At 41.0% G+C, this 17,875-nt stretch overlaps 1 protein-coding gene across 3 annotated transcripts in view; it reads right to left on the bottom strand.

Annotated features, from left to right (window-relative positions):
- The window catches only part of LOC306830182 (cell adhesion molecule 2-like), a 125,463-nt gene extending 108,397 nt beyond the window's left edge, over positions 1 to 17,066 (bottom strand). For all 3 annotated transcript variants that reach the window (XM_079353473.1, XM_079353472.1, XM_079353471.1), the window contains exon 1: positions 16,715 to 17,066. In XM_079353473.1, coding sequence (XP_079209599.1) covers positions 16,715 to 16,775 — 61 coding nt within the window. In that variant the 5' untranslated portion in view covers positions 16,776 to 17,066. The remainder of the gene's footprint in view (positions 1 to 16,714) is intronic.
- Positions 17,067 to 17,875: the final 809 nt, after the last annotated feature.

A 17,875-nucleotide genomic window follows, 5' to 3' on the forward strand; every position in this document is an offset into this window, starting at 1 on the left:
CTGCCGGCTCGCTTGAATTGGTGCACAATGTATCTAAGGATCTGTTGGGTCAACGACGGATGGACCCGGAATCTGAGGAAGAATTTGACAGCTGCATTTGAAGGAGGCTTCAAGATTGGACAGCCCTTCACAAACGTCCCCTACAAAGGATGGATCCCATGGAATAGACCCCTTCATTTCTAAATTTGATTTATTTCCTTAAGCCTGTTATTTCTAACATTAAATGTTGATAATAACATGCTCAGGTCAAAGTGTCCAATGCTTAAACAACATTGTTTTTTCTTGAACACAGTGTGCTGGATACAGAAGACGTGATAAGCATGTTGTTTTGTCCTGAAAACAAATCTGTGTATTAACATGGTGAAAGTATGGTTGTCATTGGATGGTTAGAAGATAGAATCTTTATCTTCAAAGACAGCTCAAGATGTATTTCTTAAAACAATGAATATACACTCAACAAAAATATAAACGCAACACTTTTGTTTTTGCTCCCATTTGTCATGAGATGGACTCAAAGATCTAAAATTCATTCCAGATACACAATATTACCATTTCTCTCAAACATTGTTCATAAATCTGTCTAAATGTGTGATAGTGAGCACTTTTGCTTTGCTGAGACAATCCATCCCACCTCACAGGTGTGCCACATCAAGATGCTCATCAGACACCATGATTAGTGCATAGGTGTACCTTAGACTGTCCACAATAAAAGGCCACCCTGAAATGTGCAGTTTTTGCTTTATTGAGGGTCTGGGGACTCAGAACCAGTCAGTATCTGGTGTGACCACCATTTGCCTCATGCAGTGCAACACATCTTCTTCGCATAGAGTTTATCAGATTGTCAATTGTGGCCTGTGGAATGTTGGTCCACTCCTCTTCAATGGCTGTGCGAAGTTGCTGGATATTAGTGGGAACTGGTACGCGCTGTCGTATACGCCGGTCAAGCACATCCCAAACATGCTCAATGGGTGACATGTCCGGTGAGTATGCTGGCCATGCAAGAACTGGGACATTTTCAGCTTCCAAGAATTGTGTACAGATCCTTGCAACATGGGGCCGTGCATTATCTTGCTGAAACATGAGGTGATGTTCATGGATGTATGGCACAACAATGGGCCTCAGGATCTCATCACGGTATCTCTGTGCATTCAAAATGCCATCAATAAAATGCACCTGTGTTCTTCGTCCATAACAGATGCCTGCCCATACCATAACCCCACCACCACCATGGGCCACTCGATCCACAACATTGACATCAGCAAAGCGCTCACCCACACGACGCCACACACGCTGTCTGCCATCTGCCCTGAACAATGTAAACCGAGATTCATCCGTGAAGAGAACACCTCTCCAACGTGCCAGACGCCATCGAATGTGAGCATTTGCCCACTCAAGTCTGTTACGGCGACGATCTGGAGTCAGGTTAAGACCCCGATGAGGACGACGAGCATGCAGTTGAGCTTCCCTGAGACGGTTTCTGACAGTTTGTGCAGAAATTCTTTGGTTATGCAAACCAATTGTTTCAGCAGCTGTCTGAGTAGCTGGTCTCAGACGATCTTGGAGGTGAACCTGCTGGATGTGGAGGTCCTGGGCTGGTGTGGTTACACGTGGTCTGCGGTTGTGAGGCCGGTTGGATGTACTGCCATATTCTCTGAAACGCCTTTGGAGACGGCTTATGGTGGAGAAATGAACATTCAATGCCCGAGCAACAGATCTGGTTGACATTCCTGCTGTCAGCATGCCAATTGCACGCTCCCTCAATGCTTGCGCCATCTGTGGCATTTTGCTGTGAGACAAAACTGCACATTTCAGAGTGGCCTTTTATTGTGGGCAGTATAAGGTACACCTGTGCACTAATCATGGTGTCTGATGAGCATCTTGATGTGGCACACCTGTGAGGTGGGATGGATTATCTCAGCAAAGCAAAAGTGCTCACTATCACACATTTAGACAGATTTGTGAACAATGTTTGAGAGAAATGGTAATATTGTGTATCTGGAATGAATTTTAGATCTTTGAGTCCATCTCATGACAAATGGGAGCAAAAACAAAAGTGTTGCGTTTATATTTTTGTTGAGTATATATAACACTGCCAAGCAGCACTATTTTAAATGAACAGTGTTTTAAGTTGTGTTGCTTGACTTTTATTTCTCTTTCTGAACACTGAAAACAGCCCATGAGAGTTAAAAAAAAGTAGCACAATAATAAAATGAATTTCTTTCCTGGCTTCCAGAATAAAATTACAAACAAGAAATGAGGAAAGATTGTAATTAGAGTCACGACAACTCTTATTTTTGCCTGGGTTTGTAGCTTCAATGTTAAACTTCCTTTGTACGATCCTTAGTGAGGCGTAGGCAGATGATCAAACATGGATCGACTTCACACCACTAACTGTGTAAGCTGTGGCCTCGTATGAAGGAAGTGACTGTGGGTTGTAGTTTCAGTGTCACAGCTGAATGTAAAAATCCCACCGGTGTCTGTCAATGTGGGAGAAATTTGAGGAGCCTTTGAGGAGCTAAGAATATCTTGAAAACCCATATTTCCTATTAGTGCTTCTGTGCCGCCACTGGCAAAAGTGTAAGTAATTCAGGATCAGGCCAGTGCAGAGTTCAGGAGGAAAGTCTGAAAATATCCTGATTGTGTTTCACTGATTGTTATTTGAAACCGAGAAAAGTGGAGCACAGAATAGTTTAGAGTCGGACACAATTACAAGTATCATCAGTTACACTTGCTCTCTGCACATTATTACTTTTTTTCAGACACAACACATATTGTTTTCTTTTGTCTCGCTGCTCTTTAGATACAGTCAAGATATCTAAGACACTCTTATTTTATCGATTGTGAGCGTCACAGTCTTCTTCATAACTTTCTTGATATTTAAAAAATATTGAACAACAATCAAGCTCAGATAAAATGAAAAAAAGATGATCAGCCAGGCTGCTAGGATGCCCTAAAAACTTGTTTTAATGGTGTCTGTCTCTCCAGATAATAGTAGTCTTTGCGAAGTAGTCATCGCTTTTTTTCTACTCTCATGGACTCCTGAAAACACACACAAACTATGAGTGGGAGGCAACATACTCATTGTCCAGAAGCTCTGTGCCAACAAAAAAGCATTATTCTTCGAGCAAGAGACCATCAGAGTTTAGGAACCGTTAGTCAGGTGACGTGTGAACACAATGCATTCTGGGATGGATTTTCATGTTAATGTGCAGTGTGGATCTGCAGCGATGAGGAAACACAGGTAACCACATAACCCTGTCTCTGCAGTCAAAGTCATTCACTGTGCTGAAACACCTGGTTAAACTCTGTCCGAATGCGACACCAACACTAAAACAGGGCAGGCGGATATAAGATGTTAAAGTGGGAAATATTCTTTGTTGTCATAGTGATGACAAGTGAGCTTAAGACAAATACACTGTTATCCAAACAGAGACCAGTGGGCAGAGATGGTCACTTTAAATAAAGTGTGCTCGTTGTTCTCCATCACTGTAACTACAGGGAGACGCTGCAGTGACTTACATTAAGTGCATCTAAAAGAACGAAAAAAGGACACGATTAATGCAGCTAAAAGTATGTGCAAGTTCAATTTATATATATATATATATATATATATATATGTGTGTGTGTGTGTGTGTATATATGTATATGTATGTATATGTATGTATGTATATATATATATATGTGTGTGTGTGTGTGTATATATATGTATGTATGTATATATATATACATATGTATATATACAGTATATATATATATATATATATATATATATATATATATATATAGTGCATTTATCTACCTAGTATTTTAAGTCAGATAAAGTTGTTAATACTCTTAAAGGTAGTAATATTGGTAAAATGGAAATGTAACATTTTCTGTCAACAAAAGGACCTTAAATCCATCCTTCAAAAGTCTCTTTCACACTCTGACTAGCAATTGTCCAGCAGTGAAGGTCTACACAGTATTTCTGACCATATCGTTTCCTTCCTTTGAGTACAGGACTAAAAATAAATTGCATTACACTTTCAGAGACATCTGCCATTTGGCCAGTTAAACTGAACTACAGCCTCCACAAACCACAGTGTTCATGAAGCTGTGAAAATGCCAACAGAGTCTTTTTTCACAGCACAAAAGCCTCCTACAAGTCTGCGTCCATTTGAAAAGTGACTGTCTGCAGCTTTTCATCGAGAGTCCATATGGTCCCTGTATTTATGGGGTGATGAGGCCTGCTCCTGGGGTTCAGAGTGGTCATTATCTGGGGGATGCTACAGCTCCAGTAGTTAAGGTCACCTGCACACTGGATGTCCGCACGCTCTAGCAGGACTCGAGGATACTAAATGTGTAATCATCTCTGAGCCCACAAAAGACGAGGTCTATCCAGAATGACCATTATAAGAGCTTATTGTAGGGTCCATTCTGGCTCTATATCCACCTATTTCAGCAACACAATCCACAATAGGACATCTTTGCAGTGGCATTATAACAGATAGCAGATATAGCTGACTATGGTGATGGCTCAGAGTTCATACCTGGAGGAAAAATGTATTGGGTCTGCTCTATGCACATGTTTACTATTCATACACAATTATTTTACAGTAAATATTTTCGAAAACATGTTGTTAGGGTTTTATGCTAAAAGTATAAGATGCCATCAGTTAGAGGTGTGGGAATCACAATGTCAGTGTCTTTAATTCTGAATCAATACAAAATGTTTTTTTTTTCTTTCTTACCTCCTCAGTAAAAAATTCACTTGCGGCTGGTTTCAGCAAGGAAAACTGGCTGCTGGAGTTTTTTAGTGCACTCTCTCTGGCACTACTTGTTTCTTAAACTCAACACTCAATGGATTAAATCTGTTGTGAAGTAAATACTTGCAAAAGTGTTTGCTGCAGCACTTGTTTCCAAAATGTTCTGCAACGCAACATCGTTAATGAACATATTCTATCAATGCCATGACCAGGAGGGAATGTAACATACACTTATGGCAGGGTTGGAGGGAACTAATAAAGCTGCCAATGATCATAATAATAATAAATATACACATGTTTATAACATTGAGGTTTGGTTTTCATATTTATAACTACACAAAGGCTGGGATAGGTGGAGTTAATTTAAATAACATCACGTTTTCGAACGGGGAAAAATATGTGATAATTGTAAACTAAGCCCTTCCTAATTAGCACTCTTCCTGTTGGTAAACCACAGTGATAGCACAGCCTGTGTGTATGCAGGTCTCACCTGTACCATCTTGTACCAACACACTAATAACTGCATGTTAATTCCTTAACTTTTAATTTACTTACTTTATTTCCACACCTGCACTACAAAGCCACAGCTCATGCCTGCCAAAATAAACCAAAGTGAAATATTAACGCTTCAGGGTGAGAGTAAACTGCTCCCAACATGCTCAGTGTGAACACACCCTCTGAATGTCACGCTCATGCAGCAGACAGCAGGAGGTGAAACACTTTCCATAAAGACGACTCCCAGTATAAGCTAATGCCTTTGAAGAGGACTTCATCCAGTTTTACTTCTTCTACTCTCATCACAGTGAACTCTCTGAAACTTGGTTTTATTTTAAACATCTTCACAAATGTAAAGTCTTCTTTCTGTACAGAGCTGTAAAGAAAATGTGTTTTTTATATTAATAAATGGAAGACAGAAGATCAGCAGCAGAAACCTGCAACCCTTGGCAGGTTAAGTAGTACGGATATAAATGATAGAAATAAAAATGTAAGGCCCAAACACCTGAATCAGTAATCTACGAAACAACGTGTCTTGTTTTTCATTTGACCTATAATGTTTCCAGTCACTGCAGGTGAGAGAAATGCTGGATGTATCAAACATTACACTATGACACTTCTCTCTGCTTGCAGTTTGTGTGCCTTTCTTCACCTTCCTACACCTTCTCTTCCTTACCCCTTCTTGCTCTCAGCTTAGCGGCTTTAAGGCGTCTTCTTTTTTTCCAGCAAAGCATGCTCTCTGGCTCTGAGCACTGGCATCTATTGCATCGGTATGCAGCGCCCGTTCAGACTGCTGATCCCTCTTTATGAGGACATGAGTTTCAATGCTTTTATCCCCCACCTTCACTTGCAAATATGCCTGCATTCAGTATCTACACTCCAGCTTTAGAGACCTGTGGGAAGCCTTTAAAGAGGAAGTCAATAAAAGGTATAAACATGCATGAGCTCAACTTTGTGCTTTTTGTGTCTTCATTCCAGAGTCTGCTTCTTGGGATGGAAAAATGAATTTACAGTTTTTACACTGAAGCAGATGCAGATTAATGTTTTTTCTTTGCATCATTAAAACTTCATTTATCCAAAAGTCCAATTTAAATTAATTTAAAGTACAGAGCAGAGATATCGATTGTTTGTATGAATCAATGCAGCCCATTACCCTATGAAATTTTACCATTTTATGGTATTGTATTGTATATGTATTTGCATTTGTACATGGCTGGGAATGTGATTCCATTGAATTAGTGATCTGCACAGTGTGTGTGGACTTAAATTATAGTGGACATTATGCATTGGATATAATTATCTGCAAACTTCACTCTATCGAGCGCTCTGCATTATAAAATCAGACTTTGTATGTGGGCTGCACAGGCTTCAGTCCATCCACTTATTCTAGTGTTTCAAACTGAAAATAATTTTGTTTCAGGTGTCAGATTAAAGTCTTTGTTTTTGTTTCTATGCCAAAATGTTCAGCAAAATATTGCTCCAAAACAAATTCATGAAACTATTAGGGAGTGATTGTTAAATGCAACGGACGGTGCAGATTGCAGTTCTTATGCCTTTAGACTGTGCATGCCGTGGGGATTAGTCTGTAGATAACTACAAGCAAGTTTGTTCAATCAAACTGTCAAATTGAATTTCAAGAAAATAAAGAGGTCAGACTGTTGTATTGTTTTTCTGGATGCTCTCAAACATTGACTTCACTGAAATACTGCTGGGCTTGTAGACCCTTTTAATTACGCTTGCCTTATTTACTTTTCTTGAGTATGCTGGTTACAAGCCTTATCCCTGTTTTGATCATATTTGTGATATGGTGTAAAAATGCACACAGAGAAACCAGCCTATTCATATCCTGCATAGTTGATAAATAACATTAGCCTGCTTTCTGAATACTGCATCTTATTTGTGCAGGCGCCTGTGATGTTTATTTTTTACAACACAAACTGAGAAAATTAAGATTGCACTGCAGATACCAAAAGACATCGCTTCTCCATCGCTTCAGAAGTCAGCCGCTCTCGTTCTCACCGGCATGTTTGTTGTGCTGAGTAGTCACTTGACTGAGGCCGTGCCGGCGCAGGTAGTTGAAAGCTGTAAGAAACCAGGGTAAGGAGGTATCAAGTTCTCCTACTGAATTCTCGGAGTAGCAAAATCGGGTTTCCCAAAATTTGGATAAGGGCTAATCCCGGTTCCTGAAATCAGGATAGGATATTTAAATGCACAAACAGGATGCTTATAAACCAGATCAAAACCGGGATACTCAAAGTATCATGTAAATGCACTTAGTGGGTGCACACAATAATTGTTGTGTGGTAAAAGAGGATGATGGTTGAGGGCTTTGTGGAGAATAAGGGTAACCCATGTATCACTGAAAGTAAGAGGGAACTGAGGAAAACAGTTAAAAATCTGATTTTAGCAGGTTTTGTTTGCCATCGTTGTTATTTATTTTCAGGCTCTTTAATTTTTGCATTCTGCAGAAAGCATATCCAATCATAAAGCCATAAAATGCAACACATTACCCTGGAATAAATAAGTACATTTGCCATGATTGTGCTGCTTACAAGTCTATGAAAATGCATGACTTATTGCAGCAAGCTATCAAATTTCCAAAGATAGTGCAACAGAGGCTCCTTTATCTGCAGCTCAGACGTCCAGCCAGACTGAAGGGGCTTTATGAGACATCCAGTGATGCTAAATCCTTCTGAGGGGGTGAGACTGATGAAATTTTCTGAGTTGACACATACAAATAGAACCACAAACCACGCGCAAGTGACTCTTAACATAATGATTATTTAAAGCTGAAAACCCCAACATTTAGAGCATCAATGTGCACTATAGACGTATCATTACACAAGTAATCCAAAGTTCAATAACAGCTTCTGTTCTTAAATAAAAAGCTTCCAACAAAAAGCCCACAGAGGAAAGAATACGTTCTGATTAAAATGTTTATGACACCAAACAAAGGCTGCGCTGCTTTTTGTCCATTTCTGTTTGTGCCCTGGCAAAAGCCCCCCGACATTACTCAAACAAGAACAGTCACTTCTGGTCAGGCTGCCAGCTGTTAGGTTGCGGCGAGATACCTCAGATAGTCAATCCTCTTTTTGGAACTCTCCCAAATACACACACAAACACACTCGCACGCACACACAGCAGACACAGAAAAGGGCATCTATTATGGCAACCACATAATGATGCTCCCAATATTTCACAGTTATCGCTCTCTCAATGCATTAGCATTGTATTGTAACACAATGAGGACTACTTTTGTACAGATGTGTTACATTTCTTTGATAATAAACAGAAAAGCTGAAAACATACAGCACAAAACAAATGTGGCATAGCTTAAAGGTGATACGACACCTATGCTGAAAAGAAAGGACTGAAAACAGTTTAGGTCCAGACTGGGTCACTGAACAGTGTATGGCTGGCACTTCTGAACAAAAATATTAACTTTGTTCATAGAGACTGTAGCAAGAGGAGAAAAGGAGATCATCACAGGGGCTAAATGAGATTCAGAGGCTCATCCATAGTCGGGCACAAAGCCCACTTCAGCTGAGATGAGGGCCAAGAGAGATTGGTAAAGGTCAACACTGCAAACAGGCAGAAAATGAAGTATAGGCTTCGTTTTAGGCACAATGCTCAAATGTAGGGAATGCATAAAGCGCTCACAGAACAGACGCCTACAACCTCCACAACAGCACAGCACAACCTCATTGATTCATATTTCAATTTCACACAACTCTGTTCAAACAAGCTTTATGTCACTTTTTAAACAGCGCATAGCAGGATCAACTCTACTGCATCTTTAAAGGCTGAATGTGCAACATTTTACACATATAGCACAAATCCTGACTGTCTACAATGAGTGTGACACCCGAGTCCGGCTGGCTGTGATGTTGCCTGAGAACCTCATCATCGTGTTCGCATGGAAAGAACGGCCAGTTCATCCCCTTGCATATAAATGTTGTATAAGTGAGGGACTAGAGAAAAAAAGAATGACATACTATACTCACTGCTTATTTGAATGTCATGTAAGCATTTTTAGATTACAGTCATTTTCATAATTTCATCAATTTACATGCAACGTGAAGCTACGAGCAAACTAAAGAGCGCTACCATCAGCCTGCTAACACAAAGACAAGAAAAAGTAGGTGGAGAATAAAGAATAAAAAAGACAAGAATGAGGGAAGGGGGGAAAAAACAGTATTAACTTGAATTACACAAACACTCATTCACACACAAACAGGGACCTGCAACACCCTTAACATACAAATGTGCTTAACATTATTATTACTCCCTACTTGCTAATGTTGTCTTTGTCTATGCTGTGCATTGTATCGTCATGTCCTCTCTCTCCTACATACTTTTTCTCTTGCCTTGACCCTGACTCGTCTTGTATTGTTCTGCATCACCTAACAAAAAAAACCAAAACAAAAAAGAAGAGGAAGACAGACAGAGAATAAACATTTTGTATAATGCTGAAAGAAAAAAACAAACATTAGCCTGTGAGCACAACAATGCAGCTCGAGCTGTTTTGGTTTCATGCTGATGCTCAAGGATTTTTTTTCTCCCCATTATCGATATCAGAATTGGTTCCAAAAATCACAGATCCACACACCAGGCCACCAGCAACCTTATTCTTCCCGTTTTTGACATACTTTTTTGGAGTTCAAACTGAAGTATGAACAGTGCAGGTATAATGTGCTTACATGAGTGAGTTCATATCAATAAGCAACAGGCTCACTATAAGCTGCATTACAAATGTCAAACTATTTTCCAGTAATCATCCTGTATAAACAGGCCACTTGGTTCAACAGGGTATCAAAAATCCATTCATCCTTAATCATACTGCTTATCGGGAAGCTGGAGTCAATCCCAGCTGTCATTTGGCAAGAGGCGGGTACACCCCGGACAGCTCGCCAGTCAATCACAGGTCTCACATCCAGAGACAAAGAACCAGTCACGCTCCGATCCACACCATACGGACAATTAGAGTCACCACTTGCCAAACAAGCATGTCTCTTTACGTTTGGAGGAAGCTGGAGAATCCACAGAGAACCCTCTGATACATGGAAAAAACATTCAAACTCAACGACGGGGATTTAAACCAGGAAGCTGCGTGTGAGATGACAGTGCACTGTTGAGCAGCCCTGGTATCAATATAGATCTTAAAATATAAAGTTATACCAGACTAGATTTCACTGAGGTATACACATTTTAAAAGGGTGCAGCTCAACTGAAATTTAAAAATAGATGTTTGTTTCTTTATGACACATGACAAACGCTATTACATCAGAGATCTCTGGGTTTGAGCTTCCAAAGTGAGCGGTTCATGTTTCGAAATATTGACTAAGCAGTCCCAAATAATACAAGAATACATGCAAAGTCTGTTTGATGGTTGATTTCCCCTTTGAGGTGTGTGATCACAGGTGTCTCTTCAGGTACTTAAGATGGATGTAAGCACATCTTTAACCACTTCCCAGCATGACCAATTGTGGCATTCATCTTATCCCGAGTATCTTGAGAAAAGCTTCTTAGCCAGTGAAAAACCTCTTTCACTCAAATACAGTCTGAATGATCTTAAATAGTCTAATTGCCCTCACAGTCTCTTTGCTTCATTGCTAAGCTCATACGCACTCTGAGTGGCACGGCGCGTAAGAGAGCTATGACAAAGAGCATGGCAGAGGGAGACTGACAGCACCCGGCGTCTTTGGGGCAGCGAGCGGCTAATCTGTAAGCCCGTTCCCTACTTGTCTGAGCACATTTGCCTCTGGCTTGAGGCTTATCCCTACAGATGTATATCTGTCAGCAGACAGCAAGCAGGCCAGCAGAGGCTCTTTAGGAGCACATTTGTCCCCCTTACAGGATTATTCATTTGCTGGGGTACACAGCAGAGCACCAGAGCCAGCACTTGGCAGCTGGGAGACGTTCTGCAGGGATAAGCTAACCCTCATCAGTGGGGAACGGGTATCCTTGAAAGTAAACCACCTTCCTCTGCTATACCTCGCCTTCAGCTCCGCCAGCTTATTCCTGCTGCCTGATTATTCCGACCCACAGGAGATGCGCCCATGCATACATCTCAGCGGCTCCCTGTGTCTCACAATATGTGACATTTCGGGGTTCACTTTTGCTCTGCTCCGATATGCATTTACTTCAAGAGATTTTCAGCACACCCTGATCCAAGCTGAAACAGAACTCCATGTTCACATAAAAGAGCAGAAAAGTGCAGCACCAAATGCAAACCTATAGTACACTCCAAATATGGACTGTGCAGGTAGGACAGTTAGTCACATCGACAGTCCACTGTCTGAGTGTTGTGAAAGCTGCCTTTGAAATGGCTACTCCTCACTGAACTCTAAAACAGGCCACGTATTCTTTGACCCAGACAACTGTAGTTTACACAGGGAAGATTTGCAGCAGATTTTAACCTGATCCTCTCAAACTGCTGTGTTCAATTATTTTCAAATAAAATGGATACTTATAGGATTGTTAGGCTAGTCAAACTAATGCATTATAGAATTCATATGCATACAACTGAGAAGATACTGTTTGTTTTGCTTATCTGTGCAAAATTTCCATTCTGATGAATGCAAATGGAACCCTTTCAATAATGCAGAGCATTTTATAACATGTAATGCATGCAGTATTATTCATGCATGCTGTGCATGGCATGATTCTTAGTTTGAAAACGCTTTGGTTAGAATTCATTCTGCAAGTTTCTTATATTTCCTTCCTGCAAAGGTATAGAGATTAAAAGACAGTAATGTTGTAGGAATGTCATTACTAAATAGAACAACTACAAATCCCTGAAACGCAGGTCCAAACGTGTGTTAAATATTTGTGAAGCTTTTATACGTCCTTGGTCGACGTGCTCAGTGTTTTGGCAAATGTATGACATGAGCCTGACATGATTTCCTAATTTCCTGTTCTGATAGTGAACTTTTCATTGGCAGCACCTTCACTTTGTGCAACAAACAGATGTGTTTGAGCAGACATGAAAAGGGGGAAGAGCCCCTCACCCTCAAGAATGGACCAGTGTTCTTTAGGGTGATATCAAATAAGAAAAAAAAAATCCAATTTTACAAGATGCTTTTCTGATGATTGACTCAATTACCACCCTAATTAGGGGAAGATGTTTGTCATTTATATTATGAGGGAATAATTCTTTCACCTTCTTGTCTCACCTTCTTGTCCCCTTTTGTCCTCAGTTTTGATGTCTCTGGTTTTGACACTAGATTAAATGCTGCGAGAGGGAAAAAAAGAGTCACTTTCATTTATTCTTCGCTTTGCCCTCATTACTGCCCCCACACGTTATGGTCAAACACACACCAACGCTCAAATGTCACCTGCAGGTTGTACTTGCCAAAACGTCTGACGAGATAAGAAATGATGAAAGGCTCCATGCTCAAACAAAAGAAAAGTTCCCTTGGCAGTATGGGAGCTTTTTGGGCTCTGTGAGGAGGAAGGTGATGAAACACTCGAGTCGAAGGAATGTCAGTGAGGCTGTGGCCAGCAGAGAAGCGCACAGATCATAAAACTAACATCAGCTCACAGGTCTGCGACCAAGCTTTACCACATGGCTAATTAGCATTACTAGCCAGGCTTCTGTCTAACCTGTGAACCAGCTCTGAGAAGTCTGTCAGGGTTGGAATTAGCTGCCTTTGGTAAAATATGCTGTGATAATGCAGCGATATTACAGCAGCTCACAGAGTGACAGAAACCCTCTGAGGTGCACGTCAGGACCTCACACTCCGAGCAGACACACAGACCTGGACACATAACAGATGGAACAATAGATACACAGTCACTGTTCATAAGAATGAATCCACTCTGTCACTACAGCATATTAAACATTAATGCAGCTCTCCATAGGCTGCAGGTATAGATAAGAGTCCAGCAATGCATTTAAGCCAAATACTAATAGTGTGGTTGTTCTAAGATGGATGAGCCTGCATGAAATGACTCCTGGCATTATAGAGCGTGAACAGAGCTGCTGATGCTGAAGTCTTGTATACAGTATCACTGCAGTGTGTGATGCAGCACACTGCAATTTAACTGTCGATTAGGCTGTGATCGCACACAAGATGCATGCACCTTATTACCCTCGCCGAGGAGGTTATGTTTTCACTCCCATTTGTTGGTTTGTTTGTCTGTAAGTGAGCACGATATCTCAACCTGTTTACACATTTAATTTAATCTGGAAAGGGGTTAAGCCATGGCTCAGTGCAGATCTACAGCCGCAGTTTACGAAGGGCTGTTAACACCACAAGAGGATTATTTGATTATTTGCCACAAACTACTGCTTTTTGCTTGAATTTAAAACATCTGGCAGTAGTGTGTAATAATTGCCCATGTGTGTTTTTCGCAGCAGATCCTGTTCCCGATGCAGATTAAAAATGTCTGACCTTTTTAATAACCAATTTGGAGGTCTGTGCAACCTTTTTGGAGGTGTGTGCTGTCTGAGTGCTTTCTATACAGCCTTTGAGGCACTGCCCAGGGCATGTGTCTAAAGTTAAGACTCATAGCATCAATATTTTAAGGGGCCCTTGAAGTGAGCAATATCTTAGCACAGCTCTTGGACAAGATGATGGAACTCGGTGTGCCTTGTACTCTTTAACACTTGATGTCATGAACCCAAATCTGTTGTTAATCTGGCAAGCCTTCTGTCGTCTCCAGTTTTTTATTACTCTAAACACAGTTATCATTGTTGAGCAAGCTGAATATGCTAATAAGTTCATAGCAACAAATCATATGCCAGGCCTTGCAGCCACTGAGCCCCTGCTGAGCATTTTTAAGTATTTATAGATGGAATCTGTGTGGCAGTTTTAATCCAAGTGTTGTGATACAATCAAACATTGAGCTAGCAATAAAATAAAATGCATCAATTTATAATGTCTATTAAAAGCATGACAAGGATTAAGAGATGAGTTGAAAGTTAGAAACAGTGCTGTCTATTTAAAAGCTAAATGATCTTACGTTTCCAAAAATGGTTTACTCCAAGTTGGACTATGACATGGATATTCTGAGACCATTTTTTGATCTGATATTGAAATATGATATTTTTCCATAATCGCTGCATTATTCTACAGAGCTGAAATGGACTGCCATAAAGAACCATTTTCCACATATCCCAACTTGCATGCAGTTTATTGCTTCCACCACCGCCCTAAGCACACCATTAGTTTCAACTGGTTCCGTTAATTCCATCACTGCTTTGAAACCATCTCTCATATATTTAGATGACCTTTAGATGGAGGAGAAAAGTCATCAGGGCCACTGAATATTCAGCACTTATTTGTTCATTTTAATTCTTTGCAAAGTTGTGCCAGCTTGTTCCCATATATATATATATATATATATATATATATATATATATATTATATATATATATATATATATAGTAATCTGTGGAGAAACTTTTTGATTTATTTGCCATTTGCTTTTCTACCTTTAGACATTTAAAAAGTGGACTCAAGTTCCAATGCACAACAATTCCAATGTATGTAGTGTTTGTACCTGAGCAAATGGCTATTATCTATTCCATTTTAATTTTAAAAAATCATGAAATATCAGTGCTTTGTCAAGTTCCTTTGCATGCTATCTTGATCTGCCTTAAGCATGTTGTCTGATTCACATTATTCCATTCAGTACAATACTTTCCTCATGGTAAAAGTCAAGAAAATGTTTCTTGGTGTATTCCAGGTCTATACAACCCTTTCATGTAAACTTGCATTCCAATGCTTTTCTTTCACACATCCCGGATAATAGTGTCCTTGAATCCACCATCAAAAGGTTTCCCATAAACCCAGGAGTTAGCGTTTAAACAATAATAAAATTGACCAAGAAGGATGACTGCCTGGATAGTAACAAAGAAAAAAATCCTCTTTCATGATATTGTGTGCCGTTGAACAGTTACAACACATCTACAGTTTCTAGTTAATGGTCTATAAAACGTGGAAAATCATGCATGCTTATTTAACCCATAAGCATGAGCCCCTCCACAGGGGGGAAGCTTGAAGGGGCAGGCTCAAACTGGATGTGGCTGAATGTGTCATCAGGTCACAGCTGGATATACACCACTTGATGACATCTCGAGTTGGACGGCTCATTGAGATGAAACGGATGTGAGGGATGGAAAGTGGCTGAAGGGGAAGACAGGAGGACTACCAGACGCGCCATACATCAAGCAAAAAAGAAAAAGAAAAATTCATCTGGTCATTTTCAAGAGAAATGCAAGAGTCAGACTCATATTAAGCTGCTAAGAATGTGACTTGTTCTACATGTTTCTGACGCTTTATGACAAACTGTAATTGACATGTCGCAAGAGGTGACATCTCTGACATTATTTGAATAAGTCTTGTCAAAGGTGATTTTGATGGCATGTGGAAATTCCATGTTCAGAAGAGACTCACTTTCTTAATAGATTGATGGCATGTTATGGGTCTTAAGGTCCTTGATGAAAGAACAAAGATACTTGGGATTCACTCGTAATCATTCAAAGACTTTATCTGCTCACCGTGAACTGAATCAGTCTCTCCCTGGTGGCATGTGGGACAAAATGTTGGTAAATTGGTGTCAGCAGGGATTTTTGCTTTGATTAGGGAGCTCCTGACATGAACCCCCTTTGACAGCACCCCCTCCCCATTCCTCCCCCTCCTCTTTCTCCCCTGCTGTAGGTGTTATGTATCTGCGCACTGGTCGCCTACAGGGCGGTGGCTGCGCATGCATGTCCAAGAGCGGGACGGTCTGAGGGGAGTTGAGGGGAGTTGTCATGAGGAGACGCTGATCCTCCGGCTGCAGAGATCGGTCACACACCCGCCACTTATCCCTGCAGCTCAACTTTAAATGAGCGACTACATGACTCAGTAATGCATACCGACACACACACACACACACACACAAATTGTGCCTACACTTACAGTGCGCAAACTGGCCGTGCGGAGATAAAAGCTCAACTCAGACACCGTAGACTTGTTTGTTAACCCTGAAAAGACAGTACGAGTTTAAACAAAAAATCTACTCAATGACACCGATCTCACAACGAACAGCACGCACGCTCAGCTGCTGTCACCTCGCGTGCATCCCTGTGTCAGCCCGAGGAGACTGAACCGGATGCTTAGACTAGCAGGAGGTAACTGCAGGCGACTTGTCTGCAGTCTGATCTTCACATCGGTCACTTAATACCAAAGGAAAGGCAACATCCAAGTTGTCGCTAATACGCAAACTTGTGCAGTCGCATTGTTCTTCTCGTTGCGCCGCACATTTTAACTTCCAACATTCCAGCACATCGGCTGTGACAGCAGACAGCAGCGGCCGAGCTGCAGACTAAACTGCTGCGTTAACACCATTTAACAGGCAAAAATCAGCTGTTTGTTCTGGACATTTGAACTCACACGCGTGACGTGGTCACACATGATCTTTACACTAAACGCACACATCACCTCCCCGCACACCACGCCCGTCTACAGTCACATCCAGCTCACCTTTAAAGACGTTCGCACAGAGGCTGTACAGGATGAAGATCAAGTGCTGCTTGAAAATCATATTCTTCTCTTTTTTTCCTGAACGGGTACACGTCGACACTCCACGCGAGTCTCTGTCTCTGTCTCTTCCTCTCTCCACTCGTTGGATGGACTTATCCAGGTAAACGGCGCAGCTTCGGACTGAGCGGAGTTACATTGATGAACTCTGCTGTTTCCAGAGCAGTCCCTGTGTGTGTGTGTGTGTGTGTGTGTTCTCACAGAGCTGGGGGCAGTGATCACTATACAGTGTAGCAGGACGGCAGAGATGCTCGTCACTAAAGTGCAGCTCCTGTCTCCCTTTATTGCCTTTCTCTTTGACTCGCTGCGGAGAGCAGGAGTCCCGCCCACGCCTTTCGACTAATGAAGACGCTTCACCAATGGAGAACCCTTCCAAATAGTTCTGATCTCCGGTAAACTGTCAAAACAATTATACCATGTGAGGGAATGGTTACTTTCTTATTTCAAAAATCCAGAGATCAGTTTCAGAAGCATCCTTTAGAACATGTCAGAACAAAAGAACCTCTGCAGGATGTGCTGAAAGTTAAGGCCCTGCATAAACTTTACGAAATGATAACAGGACTATGAGGGGCCAGCAAAAGCTTCAAAAAGGCTCTTAAAGGAAGTAATGCTATAATAACTACTCCATGTGTCAGTGTGAGTCCTCATCCGTAAAACCCACATGCTCAATTGCTATAGCCCTGTCTCTCAATCAGAAGGTAAAGGGTTTCAATAATCAGCTTATGCAACACACTTAACCCTGAATTGCTCCCTCTGCTGTGTCGGCTGCATATGAATGGATTAGTTACCTCCGACGTAAAAGCGTTTTGAGTTGTTTGAAGACAAGAAAAGCGCTACAAGCTCAAGTCCATTTACCCTTTATATGCACACAGGTAGCAGAGTTAAATTCACAGTTCTGAACAGTCTGAACAGCTTCATGAGCAGACTGTCAACAGTGCCACTGTAAAACCAACACTAACAATCACATGGGGAAATAAGAGAGGCTTTGTTGGAATTGAGGAAATAAAATTCAAATGATTCAATCCAATAATCCAAGAAAAAAAAATCTACCAATGTTTATTACAGAAAGATGGTTTCTGTCTCCGGGGTTGTGACCTGGTGTCT

Source organism: Symphodus melops (genome assembly GCF_947650265.1).
Source record: "Symphodus melops genome assembly, chromosome: 10".
In the NCBI taxonomy this organism is placed as follows: Eukaryota; Metazoa; Chordata; class Actinopteri; order Labriformes; family Labridae; genus Symphodus; species Symphodus melops.